The 19,930-nt window shown below is 48.2% G+C and overlaps 1 protein-coding gene across 3 annotated transcripts in view; it reads left to right on the top strand.

Moving 5' to 3' along the window:
- The first annotated feature begins 1,664 nt into the window (after positions 1 to 1,664).
- UPB1 (beta-ureidopropionase 1) overlaps positions 1,665 to 19,930 on the top strand; it is a 32,085-nt gene continuing 13,819 nt past the window's right edge. For 2 of the 3 annotated variants that reach the window (XM_075996738.1, XM_075996737.1), the window contains exons 1-3: positions 1,665 to 1,890; positions 8,871 to 9,042; positions 11,517 to 11,604. In XM_075996738.1, the coding sequence (XP_075852853.1) occupies positions 1,787 to 1,890; positions 8,871 to 9,042; positions 11,517 to 11,604 (364 nt within the window). In that variant the 5' untranslated portion in view covers positions 1,665 to 1,786. The remainder of the gene's footprint in view (positions 1,891 to 8,870; positions 9,043 to 11,516; positions 11,605 to 19,930) is intronic. The other variant, XM_012749287.3, reaches the window with a different exon arrangement.

The following is a 19,930-nucleotide window of genomic DNA, read 5'->3' as shown; positions in this document are numbered from 1 at the left end:
GATGTTATTAGTTTTAGAAAGACAATTAAGGATAGAAGTCGGAGGTGGAGAGACAAGTAAGAAGAGTGGCAACAATTCAAGCAAAAGATGACATGATTGCAGGCATGAGGAGGGAGGGGGAAGGATTAGAACAAAATCTAGGAGATAAATTTAGCAGAACTCGATGCCTGATTGTATGGGGGAAAGAAAGAACATGGAGGAGTTGTTGATGACTCCCCAAAACTTCTCATATGAGTGGGTGGAGAGGCCATGATGGACATAGGGAATACAGTACATAAGAGTAGGCCTGAGAAAGGGTGTTCAAGTTTAGTTTGAGGTGGAGTTGAAACCTCTTCCATGAGGCCTTCAATGATTTCCATTTCTAGGCCAGACATCACTCCTTCGTTTGCACTCTGTTGCACATTGTATACCTTTTTCATGCCAAATTATTTAAATCTCCTGTATTTACAAGTATATATATGTTTGCCTCTACTTTAAATCATGGGGAAAAGGGACTAGGTGTTATCCATCTCTGTATTGCTCTTATGACAGTGCCTTACACAGAAATTCCTCAGAATTTGTGTTCTTGAAAAGGCAGCTCTATCGGATACTAGAACTTGTCAGCTAACATTTATCAAAACAGTGAACAAAACTTGTGAATTGGTGGATCTAAAGTATTTGGCCCTCCAGCACCTACTTTTAATGTCGTAGGCAATTCTGGATATAAATTAGTTCCCTTTGTGCTTATCTTACAAGGTAATCTTTGTATTCCTATTTTACGGATAAAGCAACCGAAGCCCCAAGTTAAGTGACTGATGAAGTTTCCCGTGGACACAAGGTTTGCAAGTGGCTAAACAGGATTAGGGCAGACCGGTCCCTTCACCGTGCTGCCTGCCCTAATTCTCAGTCTCTTCTTTGGCTCCTGAAGGAGAGGCACCTGTGGGTCAGTGGGCGCAGCCAGCAGGGCTCTCACTCCTGCCATCTCAGCAACAGACCCAAGCGCCCCCCACTCCAGGAAAGTGCCTGAGGGGCACCCCACTGCGGACGCCAGAGCCCTAGGGCCCGCCCCCCGGGACCCGCACTTTCAGTATCAACTCCACACAGGCGCAGGGGATCGCATTCTTCCGTCGCCTCATCACCTCCCCTTCGGCTCAAACGAAGTCGCGCCAAGTACCATCCTGGACTCCGAGCCTGGCACCTCGGGGTTCAGAACTCCTCAGACATGAAGGGCCCCCGGCAGATAGAAGTCCTGCGTCCTGCCCGCGGGACGCCAAAACCCGCCCCGTGCCCTCCTGGGCAGTCCCCCACGGCTGGCTGGCCCGGCACGCTGCCCCTGTTCCGCGGACCCGAGACCGGGGTCGCGGCGGGAATGCACCCGGGAGGGACTGAGGGGACCCGCTGGTCGCCCTTTACCTCAGACCCGCGCCCAGCCTCCCTCACCCTCCCTCTCCAGGACCCGGCCCGGACACCTCGGCGCAGGTGAGGCGTGGAACCTTCAGGCAAGGCAGAGCGACAGGGCCGGAGACACCCAGGGAACCCGGGCCCGGGGCGGCCCGCCCGGCTGGGGGGGGCGTGTCCTGCCGCGTGCTGAGGGAGCGCTAAGGGCAGGGGGTGGGGCCACCCGCGAAGCCCTGGAGCGCTGATTGGCGGCGCGCAGACACGAGGCGAGGGCGTGTCCGCACGTGAGCTCTCCCCGCGGAGGCTGCGCAGGCGGGGGAGGGCGCGTGCCCAGCCCGGCCTTCTGCGCCCGCTGGGGGCAAAGGGCAGCAGTGTGCGTCTGAAAGCGGGGCGCTCGCGGACTCTGGCCATGGCGGGAGCTGAGTGGGAGTCGCTGGAGCAGTGCTTGGAGAAGCACATTCCGCCCGCAGAGTTGCGAGAAGTGAAGCGCATTCTCTATGGAAAGGAGACCAGGTCTGGGGCCCAGAGGCTGAGTTGGGAGGTCTTGGGGCCGCCGAGTGCGGGTCTGGGGGAACAGGGCGGAGGCCTTCGGGGTCTGAAGGGCTCTGACGAGGCGGTGACGAAGCCCTGAGTTGGTAGGCAGAGACCATACTGGGTTTTGACGTGTCGGCCCCCAGGATTCCAGGGTGACCTTTATATATCACATCTCCCTTAAGTGGCCCGGAACTGGATACCTGGAACAGGAAGGAAAGGGACTGATTTTTGCTTTGCAGGGCTTTCTCTGGCCACCCCAACACTCCTTCCCCTTTTGAATGGTCGGCTTCCTCCCCAGAGCTGGGCTTGTCCTCCAGCCAGACACCTCTAGCAGAGGTACTGATTGTCCAGCCCCAGACCCTCCTTCCTGCAGTGACGGGACCTCTGGCCACTCTTGGAGGTAGAGGCTGGCTGAATCTAGTTTGTGAGGGAACCTTTCCCACTTAACAAGCCGTAGGAGTTAGTTACCACACTCAGTGCAAATGTTTGTTTTTTTTCCCCACTGCCAGCAAGTTGTGTGCATCGCTAGGACTTTCTGAAGGCTGAGCAAAGCTGGAAAAGACACTTCCCTTCCACTCTTATTTCTCTTCAGTCCAGTCTTCCCTGTAGCAACCGGAAGGATCCCTTTAAAATGTAAATCATATCCTATTGCTCCTTTGCTTAAAACTCTTTAAGGGATTTCCTGAGCTCTTAGAATGCCATCCAAACTCTGACCCCGTGCAGCTCCTGACTAAATTACCTTCCACTTCCTTGCTCATTTGGTGGAGGCCCCTAGCCTCCCCCAATCCAGGCAGACTGCATGTTCCATGACCTTGCAGCAGGAATTTGAACAGCTCACCTGTAACTGAATTGTGAACTAAAAATAAAATCTTAAGGCTTCTCCTCCACCAGCTGACTGAATGGACCCCTTCCTGGCCAGGGGAATACCCTAAAACTATATTGCCTGCCATGGGGAGGGAGGTCGCACGAACCTCATCATGCCCCTCTCCTTCTTGGTGACATCCTTTGTAACTCATTAGCAGGCCTAATGCTGTTCAAGACAAATACAGGTCCTCAATTTACACAACAAATATATGTCTGGTTGCTTGTCTCTCATTAGCAGACTTCTTTATCTAAAAACTTTCCAAGCCTTTAAACAAAGCTTCATTTTTTAACCAATTACAAGTCAAAGAGTCTTTAAACCCACCTGTAACCTGTAAATCCCCCACTTTGAGATGTCCCACCTATTCAGGCCAAACCAATGTATGCCTTCCATGTATTATTGATTTATGACTTTACCTGTAATCCCTGTCTCCCTGAAATGTATAAAACCAAACTATAACCCAGCCACAGCGAGTCTACTTGTTCAAGGTGTCTTGGGCATGGCTCTGAGTTTTGGTCCTCAAATTTGGCTCAGAATAAACCTCTTTATGTTATTTTACAGAGTTTGGCTTCTTTTCTGTTGACAGAAGAGTGTTAACTGGATTAGTGGTTCCCGTGGCTGCTGTGGAGTTACTGCAGGGAGGTTAGACCTCAGATCCAAAGGTCTTTTCACAGGTAGTGGATGGGTAAAGTTAGCACAGCTGCCTTTTGGGGTGAGGTGGTACAGAACTTTGTCAGAAAGGGCTCTTCATTCCCAAAGAAGGGCTAGATGAAAGCCCTTCCCAATGTGCTCATGCTGCACTCTACTTCCCACTGCACCTGGAAAGACTAATAACTGGAAGTATCTTAGAGCTGGGCTCCCAAAGAAGGTATCTTACTTAAATAAAGCAAATGAAGGCTCAGGCTTCTAGGGATGAGAATTTGTTTTAAGGGTGAGGTGGGCATGTTCTCTTGGAAAAAAGATGGAGCGAACTCATGGGTGTCAGAGGTAAAACAGAAGGGTCTTAGGAAAAGAAAAATGAGTTTCCCACAGAGGTGACTGGTTGGAGCACATTCTGGAGCAGGGCTGAGGTCAGGCCGAAGACTACCATGCAAGAGGTGTTTTACCTGAGGGCTTGCATCACTCCACAGTGGGGAGATGATGATGGGTGGTAAAATGGGAGCCAGCATCTATTGACTAGTGACTGCCAGGCCTCTTCCTGGGTTTGGCTCACAAGAACTGAGTAAGTGGGCCCCACTTTCCTCTCCTCTTTTTGTACTCGATTTTCTTCTGTTCCACTCAGCATTTACCCTTCCAGATTTTATTCCAAAAGGTATAAACCTTTATACTTGCTCAGTCCTTGGAATTGTGTGGGATTTGGCTATGAATGAGATTTCAAACTGAAAATAGAAATTTATCACTCATGTAAAAACTCTTCTCCTACTTAAACTCCTGTTCACTCCTTAAAGCACGACTTGATTGGGGCCACTTGTGTCCCCCACCCCACTTGTCCTCAGCCCTTCCTCCAGACTGCCACTGTGCTCCACACAAGACCGCCTTTCCTCCCAGTTACTACGCTTCGTAAATGTTTGCTAAGTGAATGGGCTAAATGGGTCTTTGTCTGTGCCAGACAGATGAAATCCCCAGAGAACACAGACTCTCAATTTTAAGACAGCCAGAACCAAAAAGCATTCATTCACTTGACTAACATTTGTTGAGTGCTTATTTTAGTTTCCTGCACTAGGGAGTAAGCCTCGGTTCCTGCCCTTGGGCGCTTTCCATCTGTTGATGGTTGCCTTACATTGTAAGAGAAGGATGCAGGGAGAGCTTGAGAGAATTTACAAGTTTGGGGTTGGAGGAGGTCAGTAAGGCTTCCTGTGGGTGCCATGCTTGAGTTACATCCCGACAGACAGGAGTTTGTTAGAAGACAGGAAAGTCACATGTCCCCAGACATGCCCATTTGGGGACTGCACATATGAGAGCAGTGGTCATGGAGGAAAACTCAGGAGAGTAGGCGGGAGTAGCCGGGGTGGATCCTGGGGGCTCTGAGGCAATAAAATTGTGTCCTGGTAATTGTGACAGACTTCAAACAATTTGCCCTGGTGGCTGTATCAAGAATGTACTGGAAAAGAGCAGGTAAAAGATGCTAGGTCCAACGCAAACAGAGTGCCTAGGGTGGAAAAGCAGAAGACTCCTAAAAGTCTGAGCAAGGCCGGTGTACGGTGTGGACTGCAGGCATGTTAAGAGAGGTGACGACCTGCTGGCTTCTGGGACTGGTGGACTCAGGAGCAGTTTTGGAAAAGGATGATCAGTTAAGCTTTGGATGAGTTGAGTTAGAGGTGCTATTTAATTCCTAGGGTGGCTGTCACAAACTACCACAAACTGGGTGGCTTAAACAACAAAAATATATTCTCATAGTTCTAAAGAACAGAAGTATAAGACCAAGGTCTCAGCAGCGTTATACTCCCTTCAAAACGTCTTGGGGAGAATGCCTTCTTGCTTTTTCTAGCCTCTGGTGACTTCTGGCATTCCAGTCTCTGTCTCTATATGGCCTTCTCCTGCTATTGTCTCTGTGTCTTCCTCTGGGTGTCTTATAAGAATACTTGTTATTGTGGTTACAGCTTACCCAGGTAATCCAGGATGATCTTACCTTGAGATCCTGACTTTGACTTTATCTGTGAAGACCCTTTTTCCCAATAACATCTCAATCACATGTTCTAGGTGTTGGGATAGGGACACAGTTCGGCCCACTACAGGTATCTTTGGGGTCTCTAGGTAGAGATGTCTGGGGTGGTTTGCTGTGCTGAGGTAGGCCTTGTGGGGAGATGCTGGGTTGTGAGCTCTCCTGGAAATAGTCATTCCAGGTGGAGAAGGAGCAGGTGTAGAATGGGAGAGGCCCAGTGATTATGGAGAACACAGATTTTTTTTTTTTTGAGACAGAGTCTCACTATGTTGCCCCTGCTAGAGTGTCATGGCATCAGCCTAGCTCATAGCAACCTCAAATTCCTGGGCTCAAGCAATCTTCCTGCCTTAGCCTCCCAAGTAGCTGGGACTACAGGCATGTGCCACCATGCCTTGCTAATTTTTTCTATATGTAGTAGTTGGCCAATTAATTTCTTTCTATTTATAGTAGAGACAGGGTCTCAATCTTGCTCAGGCTTGTTTCGAACTCCTGACCATGAGTGATCCGCCCACTTCAGCCTCCCAGAGTGCTAGGATTACAGGCATGAGCCACCGCGCCTGACCGAGAACCCATATATTAAAGGGATTAGAGGAACTGAGACTTTGTGGGAGACTCAAGGTGAGGATGCAGCGGTGGGAGGACTCCAGGGCAGGACAGGGAAAGAAGAATCAGATGGTGCAGAGATGTCTAGTAGGTGAAGACAGCAGGAAATCCACTGGCTTTAGCAATGGCTGGTGGCAGTTCTTAAGGTGGGGAGTTGGAGGTGGGGTCTGAGCTGAGGGGAAGTGTGTGCAGAAGCTCCCTGTGTGGGAGAACAGAAAGTGAGGGAACAAGAAGGATGTGTGTGAATCGCACTCACGTGCCTGCATGCTCACCAGGCTCCTCATTCTTTCACTGCCCCCCAGCCTCCCACTGTTGCTAACAGCTTAAATGGTGGGTATGGTGAGTCTGTAGGTGCTAACAGGGAGAGATGTCCAAGCTGTGTATATTGTGCAGTGGAAAAGGCAAGTTGAAAAGCAGAAAATACAGAATGATGCCATCGTGTTTATAGTACACACACATACATAGAAAAATATTGGAAAGATGCATAAAACATTGCTAAGAGGGGTTGTCCCTGAGGTTTGGGACTGGGACTTAGGGGTGGGGTGAAGAGAGGAGTTTATTTTTCATTTTATACCCTTTCCCACTATTTGATTTTCCCCTCATGAGCATATGTTTCTTTTATAACAAAGCTGTAGTTTAGATTATTTAAAACGCTGATGGTGAAGAGCCATTAGAGGGGGAAAGATGAAGTTGTTGAGGAGGCAGGAGCTGGCATCTTCCCGAGAGGTCTGCCTTGACCCTGGGTGGGAGAGACGGGAGTGGGAGGGTGGGCCAGGGCCAGGGCCAGGCCCAGGATGGGAAGTGAAGGGCTTTTCTCCTTGAAGTTGGAGGAAAGGCACTGAGGGCTGGGGGATCTAAAAGCCAACTTATAGGGCCCAAGGTGTGCAGCTGGGGACATGCAGCCTCCCTGAGATTGTGGCTCATTTGCTGGTCTCTGCCCTCCTGAGCTGTGGCTGATTACTGCCTGTCTTAGTCCTTTCAGGCTGCTATAACAAAATACCATAGACCAGGAGGCTTATAAACCACAGAAATTTATTCTTCACAGTTATAGAGGCTGGAAAGTCCAAAATCAAGGCAGTGGCAGATTTGATATACTGTGAGGGCCCACTTCCTGGTTCACAGATGGCGCCTTCTCACTGTGTCCACACACGGTTCAAGGGGCAAGCAAGCTCCTTCAGGCCTCTTTCATAAGGGCACTAATCCCATTCGTGATGGCTCCACCCTCATGACCTAATCCCCTCCCAGAGGGCCCCATCACATTACAGGTTAGGATTTCAACCTATAAATTTTGAGTGGACATAAACGAATGAGTGTGCACAGGGAGCTGGGAGATGAGGAAGTGGGGAGCCTTGGCCAGCCAGGGTGGAGGCAGCACGCAGCTTAGGTGGAGGGGAAGTTGTTCATCATGGAAAGATGGGCAGGGAGGACCGCTGCGGCCATGGATAGAGGTGGTGGTCACAGCCAGGTTTGCACACCCTGGGGAAGAGCTCTTCCATCTGGTGGCTTCCTGGTGTGAGACCATAGGCTGAGGGCAGGACCCGCCAGGACACTCCCATAGAGTGGTCCGGCTCCCAGGCCCACAGGTCGTAGACACACATAGCTTTTATCCTTTTTCTCCCTGTGACTTCCCACGTCTACTAGAATTGTAGCTACTGGAAAGTTTTGTGATTGTGTCCATCACAGTGAACTTGCCCTGGGGCTGAGGCCTATGAGAGGGGCCCTTCCGCCTGAGGGTGGGAGGACTGTCTGAGGCAGTCACAGCAAGGGGAGGCGCAGTGTGGGCACTGCTGCTATTTCTAACCTGCCAGAGTGAAGGGAAACTTGACTATTTGAAAAGCAGGCTGATTGTCAAGGGCGGAACCGAACTCAGAGCTGTCAGGGCCATCACATGGAAAGTGCCTGGCAGGGGGCGGCGACAGGGGGCTTGGGCTGACAGGGCTGTGATTTTGAAAGAAACGTCTTTAAGAAAGTGATTTAAAGTAGGAGAGAAATATTATTATTAGATAATGGCTGTCAAGTTATTTTTTGATGTGTTCTCTGGGTATTTCATAACCACCTCACGCTTAGATGGTAAGCTTCCTGGCTGGGGGCCATGTCCCATGCCTCTGTGGGTTTCACCCCAGCTCCAGGCATGCAACAGGCATCTGGAGGTATTTGCTTTTTGGCCAATGGTCACTTCAGTGGGAGGTTTTATACATAATCCTCTAGCCCTTATCAGCAAACCACAAACCTGGATGAGCACTTGGGCCTTCAGTCTGAGCACCCAGACCCCACCAAGCCCACCCAGCACCGGGCATGGAACTGGCCCCCCAGTGGGAGCGGCAGCAGGGACAGGGAAGTGGGGATCCTTATTGGCCATAATGGTCACAGCTCATGGCCTCCCCCATCCAGCCTGTCTCCTGAGCCTCATTCTCCAAGTCCCTCTCTGTGAACACAGCCTACCCCAGCCCCTAGGCTCCATTTAGCAGTCCGATTTTAGTTCAGAATCATTTTGGGGAATCTGCTCGATCCTTTCTGTGCTGACTGCTGGAACTTTAATCCCTGCCCTGATTTCGGCAACTGTAAAGCACCAACCTCTTGACTGGTCGCCCCTTTGCCAGCCCTAAGCAGGCTGCTTCCCCGCTGAGGTCTCCCCACTAACTAGGAGTCACATCCAGGTCCATTGTAATGTCCGGTTGTGGCTGGTCCCTCTTGCTCCCCAGCCCCTTTGGGCCCTGGCACTGGGTGCCCTCTAGCCAAGACGCCCTCACTGTTTCTTTGCCTGGGGTGGGAGGGGCTTTTCAGTGCAGCAGACTGCATTAAAATCATCTTCCTCTTTTCTTGCCCATCCAGGAAGCTTGATCTGCCCAGCAGAGCTTTCGAAGCTGCTTCCAGGGAAGAGTTTGAACTGCAGGGATATGCTTTTGAGGCAGCCGAGGAGCAGCTGAGACCACCCCGCATTGTGCGTGTGGGGCTAGTTCAGAACAGAACACCCCTCCCCACGGATGCCCCAGTGGCAGAACAGGTGCGGCCACTTTTGACTGTAAATACCTAAACAGGGCTGTGGCATCCTTTGCACACTCCTCTGTCCCTGGCTGGCCACTCACTTGGGCCTATAGGCTCAGACACCTTGAATGGCAGCAGAGACGTTCTTTCCCTGGCGTTCTTGCTTCTCCCCAGCCTGCATCTCTTTCTTTTCTCTCTCTTCTGGTTCTTATCCTTCCCCGCCCCCTTTTTTTTGAGAGTCTCACTCTGTTACCCTGGGTAGAGTGCCGTGGCAAACTCCTGGGCTCAGGCGATCCTTCTGCCTCAGCCTCCTGAATAGCTGGGACTACAGTAGAGCGCCACAATGCCCAGCTAATTTTTCTATTTTCAGTAGAGACAGGGTCTCGCTCTTGCTCAGGCTAGTCTCGAACTCCTGACCTCAAGTGATCCTCCCACCTTGGCCTCCCAGAGTGCTAGGATTATAGGTGTGAGCCACTACACCAGGCCATTGGTTCTTACCCTTTCTATCCTTCCTCCTCACTGTTGTTCCACTTATTCTCCAACTATTGATCTGAAGTTCCATTTATCAACTGGGAGGGTACCCTTTTGGGTGGCTCATCTGCTCTCTCAATGGGACGCTGCCTCTCAGTCACCTGCCAGGCGGCTGCCAGCCAGCACACACTAGTCAAGACTGTCCTCTGCCTTAATCCTAAGGGCAGGGACTCACTATGCCCAGAAGTCTGTCAGCTGATGGTGCCTGCAGGCTTACAGGAATAGATAGATATTTGCTTCTGACCTTAGAGTTAGTAAATAAACGTGACAGCATCTTGTATTTCCCTAAAGAAACATGCTGTCACAGATACTGGTAGTTTGTTTTATATACTTCTCCACAGCATTCCTCCAGCTGCTCAAACTTTGAGGGCTTTCTCTGCAGAGGCTTCCTCAGGATATAGCGTGCTTGAAAATTCTTAGGGATTCTTGAGAAAACTGAGGTCACTCGGATTTCAGGTCAGAATCTGCATCATCTTTCACATTAGTCCTCCCTTTGCTTTTGTTGCATTAACAGAGGTCTGGTTCTTGGTTTGCTTTTTGTCTCTGGACTCGTTTGTGGAGGTTTCCCCATACTGTCAAGTTGCAGAGCCAGTGATGTTCTCTTCACCCCTACAGCACATAGAAGTATGCCCTGCATATTGCCAATGCCATCAAGTGTGTGTTCACATGGCTGGCACCATCACCAGATATCCATGGAGCCCTGGCATGCACAGCCTTTCAGGGGAGGACACTAAGGGCATTTGCAAAGAGCTGTGCTTCTGGATTTTTAGCCTGGTTCCTTTCATCTTTCTTTGAACAAACACTTCTTAGTGTCCCTTGGGAGCCAGGCATCCTGCTGAGGATAAGAAAACAATGAGGATGCTTTCTTCCTGCCCCTAAGTAGCCTGTGAGGTCCTGGGAGTGATAGACAGTGGAAGAATAGCGTAACACAATGGGAACAGCCCTGCCGCGGGGACTACCAAAAGCCAGGGCTACCTCGACACTTGGCCCACAGCTGGGAGAGTCTACAGAGGCTTACAGGTGACAAGTGACACTGATAACACCTCCAGAAGACTGGGTAGAGGGGGAGGGAAGCACATTCCTGGCTGAGGGCACAGCATACACCAAAGAATGGGGATTTAGAAGAGCTGGAAAGGTGAGGTGTCCCATGATAAGAGGCACACAATAGTCAAGTATAGTGTCTCACGCCTGTAATACTAGGCATTTGGGAGGCTGAGGCAGGAAGATCCCTTGAGCCCAGGAGTTTGAGGCCAGCCTGGGCAACATAGCAAAACCTCATCTCTCCAAAAAAATAGAAAAGAATTAGCCGGTGTGGTGGCTTGCACCTGTAATCCTAGCTAGTTGAGAGGCTGAGGCAGAAGGATGGCTTCTTCCCAGGAGTTTGAGGCTACAATGAGCTGCTATCATTGTGCTCCTACACTCCAACCTGGGTGACAGAGTGAGACACTACCTCTAAAAAAAACAAAAAATAGATGGACACAGAAGAAGTAGCAGGACAAGGCTCATCTAGTGCCTTGGTGGCAGGACTGTCCCAGGCTGAAAGAGCAGCTGATCCAGGAGTTGTTTGTGTGTGGGGGCCCTGCCTATGGTAAGCAAGCACTGTTCTCACTCATGCCTCTCAGCAACCCTGCAGAGCAAGTGGTGGTCTCCCCAGGACCAGGTGAGGAAACTGAGGCAGTGTCCAAGTGTCTGTGAGTCTCTGCACTTCCACCTTCTCCTGCAGGTATAGGACCTGAGGGAAATATTAGAACCTGCCTACCCTACTCATCTCCTACCTGGCCAGGTGGGGGTTTGTTCTTCCATGTACATTGTGATGAGATCATAAAAATTATATTACTGATAGAACTAAATGGATTCTAATCCTTGATTTAAAACATTTTTAAATTTTTAACATTTTTAAACATTCTTTAATTTTTCATGTTGAATTAAGCAGAATTTAATCCTTGCTTTCTAAATTGTCAGGTCACTGCCCTTCACAAATGCATAGAGGCCATTGTAGAGGTGGCAGCAGTGTGCGGAGTCAACATCATCTGTTTCCAGGAAGCATGGAGTAAGTCTCTTTTGTGGCCCTTTCTTTGCCGCTTTCATACAATCGTGTATTATCTCCATGTTACCAAGAGTGTCTGCTATCAGATTGTCTAAAAAAATCTCCTTTGTTTTCTCATCTATAGAAAGATTCTCTGTCAACATCACCAGGAAACCAGGGCCCGCGGCCTCCCAGTCTGTTGTCGGGTCCTGTCAATTCTCCTTCCCAAATTGTTCTGAATCCACCCAGCTACCAGCGTCTCTCTCCTGACTTTTGTAATTCCTTGCAGCTGATGTCCTGTGGCCCCCCTCCCACTCTGGCGCTTTTTCACCACCAGACCTCAGCCCAGAACTGGCCTCCCTATCAGAATATTCCTGGTACCATGTACCTTTTTTTGTTTAATTTTTCTACTTATTTTTTATTTAGAGACAGGGTCTCAGTCTGCCACCCAGGCTGGAGTGCAGTGGTGTGATCACTGCTCACTATAACCTCAAACTCCTGGCCTCAAGCCATTCTTCTGCCTCAGCCTCCCAAAGTTCTGGGATTACAGGTGTGAGCCAGCACACACAGCCCATGTACCTTTGCTCTGCATTACTTTTATTTAATTAATTAATTAATTAATTAATTTATTTAGAGACAGAGTCTCGCTTGTTGTCCAGGCTAGAGTGAGTGCCGTGGCGTCATCCTAGCTCACAGCAACCTCAATCTCCTGGGCTCAAGCAATCCTTCTGCCTCAGCCTCCCGAGTAGCTGGGACTACAGGCATGCGCCACCATGCCCAGCTAATTTTATATATATATATTAGTTGGCCAATTAATTTCTTTCTATTTATAGTAGAGACAGGGTCTCACTCTTGCTCAGGCTGGTTTCAAACTCCTGACCTCGAGCAATCTGCCCGCCTCAGCCTCCCAGAGTGTACTTTTATTTTTTATTTTTATTTATTTTTTTTGAGACAGAGTCTCACTTTGTTGCCCAGGCTAGAGTGCTGTGGCATCAGCCTAGCTCACAGCAACCTCAAACTCCTGGGCTCAAGCAATCCTACTGCCTCAGCCTCCTGAGTAGCTGGGACTACAGGCATGCGCCACTATGGCCAGGTAATTTTTTATATATATATTAGTTGGCCAATTAATTTGTTTCTATTTATAGTAGAGATAGGGTCTTGCTCTTGCTCAGGCTGGTTTTGAACTCCTGACCTCGAGCAATCTGCCTGCCTCGGCCTCCCAGAGTGCTAGGATTACAGGCATGAGCCACCGCGCCTGGCCTGCATTACTTTTTATTTTTATTAGAGTTATACATGCTGGTGGTTTAGAGTTAGATAGGATCTACAAGGTCTGTTACCAAAAACACAGCTATTCTCCCCAGTGTCAGCTACTTTCAACACTTAGCTGGTTCCTTTTGAATTTACCTTTGTTAGTGTTGCTGCTTCCTAATTTTTCAGTTTCTTTTTTTTTTTGAGACAGAGTCTTGCTTGTTGACCAGGCTAGAGTGAGTGCCATGGCATCAGCCTAGCTCACAGCAACCTCAAACTCCTGGGCTCAAGCAGTCCTTCTACCTCAGCCTCCCGAGTAGCTGGGACTACAGGCATGCGCCACCATGCCCGGCTAATTTTATATATATATTAGTTGGCCAATTAATTTGTTTCTATTTATAGTAGAGACGGGGTCTTGCTCTTGCTCAGGCTGGTTTCGAACTCCTGACCTCAAGCAATCCGCCCGCCTCAGCCTCCCAGAGTGCTAGGATTGCAGGCGTGAGCCACCGCGCCCGGCTTCAGTTTCTCTTCACCTGTCAACATCCCCCTGATGAAGAAGTCAGTATGGTCCTTTGCCCCTCTTGGCCCTCTACATCCACGTGCCCTTCCTGTTCCATCCGCCCTCTGTTCTCTACCAGGTTGTTTTGTCAACTTCGATCTCTTTTCCTGAATAATTTTCTGTTTTCTCTGGAGTCTGCTTTGTTTTCTACATACTTGCCACAAGTTCAGCCCCAGACATTCTACCAGTTCCTGAACCCCTGTCATGTGTTCTTTAGACACAGTCTATCAGTTTCACCTCTTTGCAGGTGTCTGCCCCAGAGCCTCCTGACTGCTTTGGACTGGATTAGGTGCCCCCTCTACTGGTCACACGGTTGTCGTCCTGGCATCTCCCCTTGCCGTCATCCTGGGGCGTCCCTCAGGAGTCCCTTTGCCTTGCTCTTGCATTTCTCCATTCCCACATCTTCCTCTTTCTTGGTTTACACCCTTATTTGGGTCAAGTAGTGTAGTGGATTATTATCATTTTATGTCACCTAGGCATCTGTGTTGAATACAAGTTTCACTTTCTCATCCCAGACTCGGGGCTTGGTTACCCTTGATACAGTGTCCAGTTCTACATCACCCTCAAATGGCTCTAGCTGGTGGCCAGAGATTTGAACTGAGAAGCATCTCTCCTGTCTAGCAGACTGGGCTCCCCACTTTCCTGCCACTTCCTTTAAATGGACAACCTAGGCATTTGCCTGTAAACTTAAAGTGACCACACTCTGTTCCCTTATATATACTGCTAGTTGCCATGCATTTTTCTCTCTCTGCTAAATTCTTCATTTTTGCCTTATGTGACCAAGGGACAGAGGATTTCTCTCCGAACTCATCGTGCCCTCCCTACCCAAGATCTGTAAATAAAAATCTTTGAACTTACTTCCTATTCTGGTGGTATATTGAATTTGTACCTTTCATCAGAAGAACCAGGGGCTGCCTGAGTCTATGTTTCCCCAGGATACCAGGCAGAACACAGGTTGGGCTCACAGCTCCAGAGTAATGGTCAGTCAGGCATAAACTGGACACGGGTCAGACAAGAGCCAAAAGGGCATCTGTGAGGATAAATAAGTTTCCCATGTGAGGGACCCTGGTCACGGGTCGGACAACTAGGCATAAGGCCATCCTCCAGGTACAAGAAGAATCCCATGAAAGGCACACTTTGAACACAAGTCCAGCTCCCCTTCATTTCCCTTGAGAGCAGGGTTTCCAGCTGCTCTGATGCTGGAGCCCCCATTTAGGTGGAGGCTCTCAGAACAAGTAGTTTCCTGAGAAAGAATACATAGGAGATGGCCAGGCTTGGTGGCTCATGCCTGTAATCCTAGCACTCTGGGAGGCCAAAGCTGGAGGATCACTTGAGCTCAGGAGTTCAAGACCAGCCTGAGCAAGAGTGAGACCCTATCTTTACCAAAAATAGAAAAATTAGCTGGGAGTCATGGTGTGCGTCTGTAGTCCCAGCTACTCAGGAGGCTGAGATAGGAGGATTGCTTGAGTCCAGGAGTTTCAGGTTGTAGTGAGCGATGATGACACCATGGCACTCTATCTGGGCAACAGAATGAGCCTCTATCTAAAAAAAATAAAAAATAAATAAAAAATAAAATATATATATATGTATATATATATATGACAAACTTTGAGACCTTGCCTATCTGAAAATACATTTCTTCAACCTCAGCATTGACTTTAGAAAAATAAATAAATAAATAAATAAAAAATGAAAATACATTTCTTCTACAATTTGTTTGATAGCTTGGGTATCAAATTTTAGGTTAGAAATCACTTTCTGGCCGGGCGCAGTGGCTCATGCCTGTAATCCTAGCACTCTGGGAGGCCGAGGTGGCCGGATTGCTCAAGGTCAGGAGTTCAAAACCAGCCTGAGCAAGAGCGAGACCCTGTCTCTACTATAAATAGAAAGAAATTAATTGGCCAACTAATATATAGAGAAAAAAAATTAGCCGGGCATGGTGGCACATGCCTGTAGTCCCAGCTACTTGGGAGGCTGAGGCAGCAGGATTGCTTGAGCCCAGGAGTTTGAGGTTGCTGTGAGCTAGTCTGACGCCATGGCACTCACTCTAGGCTGGGCAACAAAGAGAGACTCTGTCTCAAAAAAAAAAAAAAATCACTTTCCTTCGGAAGTTTGAACACATTGTTCCATTGTCTTCTAGCTTTGGATATCATTGACTAGTCAAAGCCATTTTGATTTATAACCCATTATCTGTGACTTGTTTATTTTTATCTGGAAGATTATAGGGTCTTCTCTTTTTCACTAATACTCCGCAGTTTCACAATGATGTGCCATTGTGTGTATCTATTTAAATCCATTATTCAAGGTACTCATTGTGTTCTTTCAGTCTAGAAACTTGTGTCCTGCAGATCTAGAAAATTTTCTTGTATTATTTCACTAGTTTTTTTTTTTCTTCTTTTTTCTCCTTTCTCTTCCTAATAGTCCTACTATTAGGCTGTTGGAACCCTGGACTCTAGTTACTTAATTTTCTTATTTATTTCCTCCTAGATTTTATCTCTTGGTCTTTTTGCTCAATTTACTAGTAGATTTGATTTAATGTGTCATTCAGCCCTTCTATTTGATCTTTCATTTCTGCTATCACATTTTGAATTTACAAGAGTTCTTTTGGTCTGAAAGTTTCTGTTTTATTACATCTTGTTGTTGCATCATGGTTGCAGTATCTTCTGTTATTTCTAAGGATATTAATATTAAGTCATTTTTATTCTCCCTACATGGTCACTACTTACTCCACATTGGTCTCCCTTTTTTTTTGTCCCTCTCCGATTGTATGTTTATGTTTTAGGAATTAGGGATTAAAAAGCTGATTGGAAGCTCTGAGTTTGTGGGAGAGACTCACCCCCTGAGCTCCATTATAGGATAATCTGGGGTTCAGGGGTAATTCCCAGGTAATCCCAATGTTAGTATCTCTGGGTCTTTTCGGACTGGTCAGATTCCCCAGAGAAGATTCTTCTGTTCTCTTGCCAAGAAGGGAAAGAGGACAAGGTCCACCATGCTGATGTTTACTCAGTCTCTCTGTTCTGACGCTTCACTTACTTTCATCTGTCTTGGCTTCCCCAAGACCAGAGAGCTTCTGCTGACCTGTATCTGTACAATGAGCCTCTAGCCTTCTGCTGGGATAGAAGGGTCAGGTCCTGGCCTCTTGGAATGGAGGAAGGACCTGGGCTTCTAACTGCTTCTTGTTTTTTTTGTTGTTGCTGTTCTGTTTTTGAGACAGAGTCTCGCGTCATTGCCCAGGCTAGAGTGAGTGCCGTGGTGTCAGCCTAGCTCACAGCAACCTGAAACTCCTGGGCTCAAGCAATCCTTCTGCCTCAGCCTCCTGAGTAGCTGGGACTATAGGCATGCGCCACCATGCCTGGCTAATTTTTTCTATATATATTAGTTGGCCAATTAATTTCTTTCTATTTATAGTAAAGATAGGGTCTCGCTCTTGCGCAGGCTGGTTTCAAACTCCTGAGCAATCCGCCCACCTTGGCCTCCCATAGTGCTAGGATTACAGGCGTGAGCCACCACGCCCGGCCCTGACTGTTTCTTAAGCAGACTTGTATCCAGCCTTTGTTTATCACTCCTCACCACTTCCCAGCTTCAGAGGTGCCCTGTGCCTCTGGTTCTGAGCTCCTGAGAGGTCCACAATGGAGAGTGGGGTGCTTCCTGGCGTTCTTGGTGCTGTTGGGACTCACTTTTCTCTGATCTGCTAAGATATGTATCTGCATCCCTCTGCTTTCCAGCCCCTCCTGTTCTGGTGTCATTGATTGGCCCATTTCTTGGTGCCCCATCTTTGTAGGATTATACCTTTGAACATCCCTTAACCTACCATGCTGGCGAGGTTCCAGGAAAAAGCATGTGTCTGTGTCCGGCCTGTATTTCTACCCAGAAGTCCATGTCATTTTCCTATTTTTGTTACACTTGCACTTTCACTCTTGTTTGTGTGACTCTTGATTTGTCTGCCACCTCCATTAGACCATAAGCTCCATGAGGCCAGTGCCTATATTTGTTGGTTTGTTTTTCTCATCCCCACCCGTATGTTATCTTTAGTGGCAAGAGCAATCCTTGGTGCTTGACAGGTACTAAAAAGTATGTACTGGATGGTTTAACTATCTTCTTCCCTTTATTGGATCTGGAACTTCCTCTCATCCATCAAGGCCTAACACAGACAACCCCTCCTTTGTGGGGCCCTGGGGACTCCCCCATGCAGAGCTGAGCACTCTGTCCTCTCCTGCTGTGTGGCTATACCAGGGTGTAATTCACTTCCTTTGGTCTAGTCTGGCAGTTCCTGAGGGCAGAGTGGTCAGTGAGTGCAGAATCCCCTTCCCCTCTGGTTTGAGAACTATAGTTGGGGCTTTGCAGCCAGCCTCACCCCACCTCCCTTCCATATCCTTCTTTTGAAAGTTTGTTTACATGAGCATACTTGTGTGAACAGGAAAAACAGCCATTTATTCTCTGGGGTCACTTGACTCATTCCTAATGGTCTGAAAGCTGAGAATTAATGGTCATTAAGGAACATTTTTGTTTTCAATAGCTTTTCTGTTGACTTCCTTAAAATAGTTCATCTCTCTTCATGGAAGGCAAGCCTGGGGAGCCTTGAGCCTGGCACCAAGGCCCCTGAGACTGTTGCTGGCAGTGCCTGCTGCCCACATGGGCAGCCAACGTGGTGATGGTGCCATTGGTGGTATATTCACTCTGGCATAATCTTAGGACTGGGCTTCCTGGTACTAGAAGGAATTGAGAGACTGAGGCTTCTTTTCTGTGGAATAAAGAGGGTCACACCTGCTTCACAGGGTGTACAGGATGAGCTGCCTATTACCACAGCTGGCAGTGAGCTCAGCATGTGAGTGGCATCTGGGAGATGTTGGCTACTGTTGTTATTCCTAAACAAGCCACAAACTCCTTGCCGAGGCCAGTTAAACACTGCCCAGTCACATCATGCAGCTTCCTGCAAACCCTTCTCGAAAGTCACTTCAGAGCCTGCGGAACAGTAGCACACATCTGCTAACTTCCACTAATCTAATCCCTCCAAAAGAAGTGGACTTGGGTTATTGTAAGGCAGGAGATCTAAAGAGTATACTGAATTGGTCCAGATAAGGACTTTAGTACTCCACACCATGAGGAAGAAGCAACAGCCAAGTTGGAATCAGCCCAGTAGGAAATGGGCAAAGGGTATGAACAAGAAAGTGTAGAGGATGATTCCAGAATGGCCAGTGAACATGCAGCAGGGTGTTCAACCTCCCTGGTGAACAGGGAAACCTTTAATCGTGTGAGATACCAGTTCACACCAGCAGACTGGCAGATACTAAAGATAACTCCAGGGAGTGCAGATATCCCAAGTGTAGCTGCAGCTGAGCTGTAGAGCACCATTACATACATCACCAGACACACGCAGCCAGAGGTTCCAATGCCCACCCCCAGTGCATTCCTCTCAGTCCCCTGCACAGGACAATGCCATTTTGAACCTCGTGTGCATGAAGGTGACCAACATCTTTGAGCTGTTACTACATGTGTTATTACCACTGTTTGGGGAAAAAAAGACCAAACAAAAACCAATGAGTTTAATGAAATTTGCTTTTTTGAAATCAGCTTTCTCAGGTTAAATTAAGAATACCCTTATTTTATTTCATTTCATTTTTGGAGGCGAGGTCTTACTGTGTTGCCAAGGCTGTTCTCTAACTCCTGGGCTCAAGCCATCTTCCCACCTCAGCTTCCCAAGGCTTACACCACCATGCCTGGCTAATGAAATTTCCTATTAGCCCCCTGGTGGTGTCTAGCCAGAGATCTCAAGAATAATGGCATTTATCCTTGAAGGTAAATCCTGTCCAGTGGTTCCCGAACTTCTTGTGGGGTCATTAAGTGGGTGGCTTTTCTTATTTCTATAGAAGCTTCCCTGTCCCTGGGAGGAGGAAGGTGTCTGGTGACACACTGAAGGTTCCAGCACCATCCTTAGTGGCCCTCTGGTAGTTTCCCCAGTCACAGGAGCTCCATCAACCTGAAGATTGGCCAACAGCGTAAGATCTGCTAGTTGGAAACTTTTAAAATTTTATTATGGTAAAATATACATAACATAAAAACATTTTCACTATTTCTAAATGTACAGTCTGTGGCATCCAGTATGTTCACATTGTTGTACAATCATCACCACCATCCATCTCTAGAACTTACCATTCCAGATTGGACCTCTTTTTTTTTTTTTTTGAGATGAAGTTTTGCTCTGTCACCTGGGCTGGAGTGCTATGGTGTCACAGCAACCTCAAACTCCTAAGCTCAAGCAATTTTCCTGCCTCAGCTTCCTGAGTAGCTGTATTATAGGCGCAAGCCACCACACCCAGCTACTTTTTCTATTTTTAGTAGAGATGGGGTCTCTTGCTCAAGCTGGTCTCGAACTCCTGACCTCAAGCGATCCTCCTGCCTCAGCCTCCCAGAGTGCTAGGATTACAGGCGTGAGCCACCGCGCCCAGCCAGATTGGACCTCTCTCTCTACCCATTAAACAGTTACTCCCCTTTCTGTCCTGCCCCAGCCCCTGGCAACCATCATTCTACTTTCTGCCTCTACAA

The sequence above is a fragment of the Microcebus murinus genome, chromosome 22, assembly GCF_040939455.1.
Source record: "Microcebus murinus isolate Inina chromosome 22, M.murinus_Inina_mat1.0, whole genome shotgun sequence".
Classification (NCBI taxonomy): Eukaryota; Metazoa; Chordata; class Mammalia; order Primates; family Cheirogaleidae; genus Microcebus; species Microcebus murinus.
Note: the sequence above shows the minus strand (reverse complement) of the source record. Positions and strands in the feature narration are given on the sequence as shown.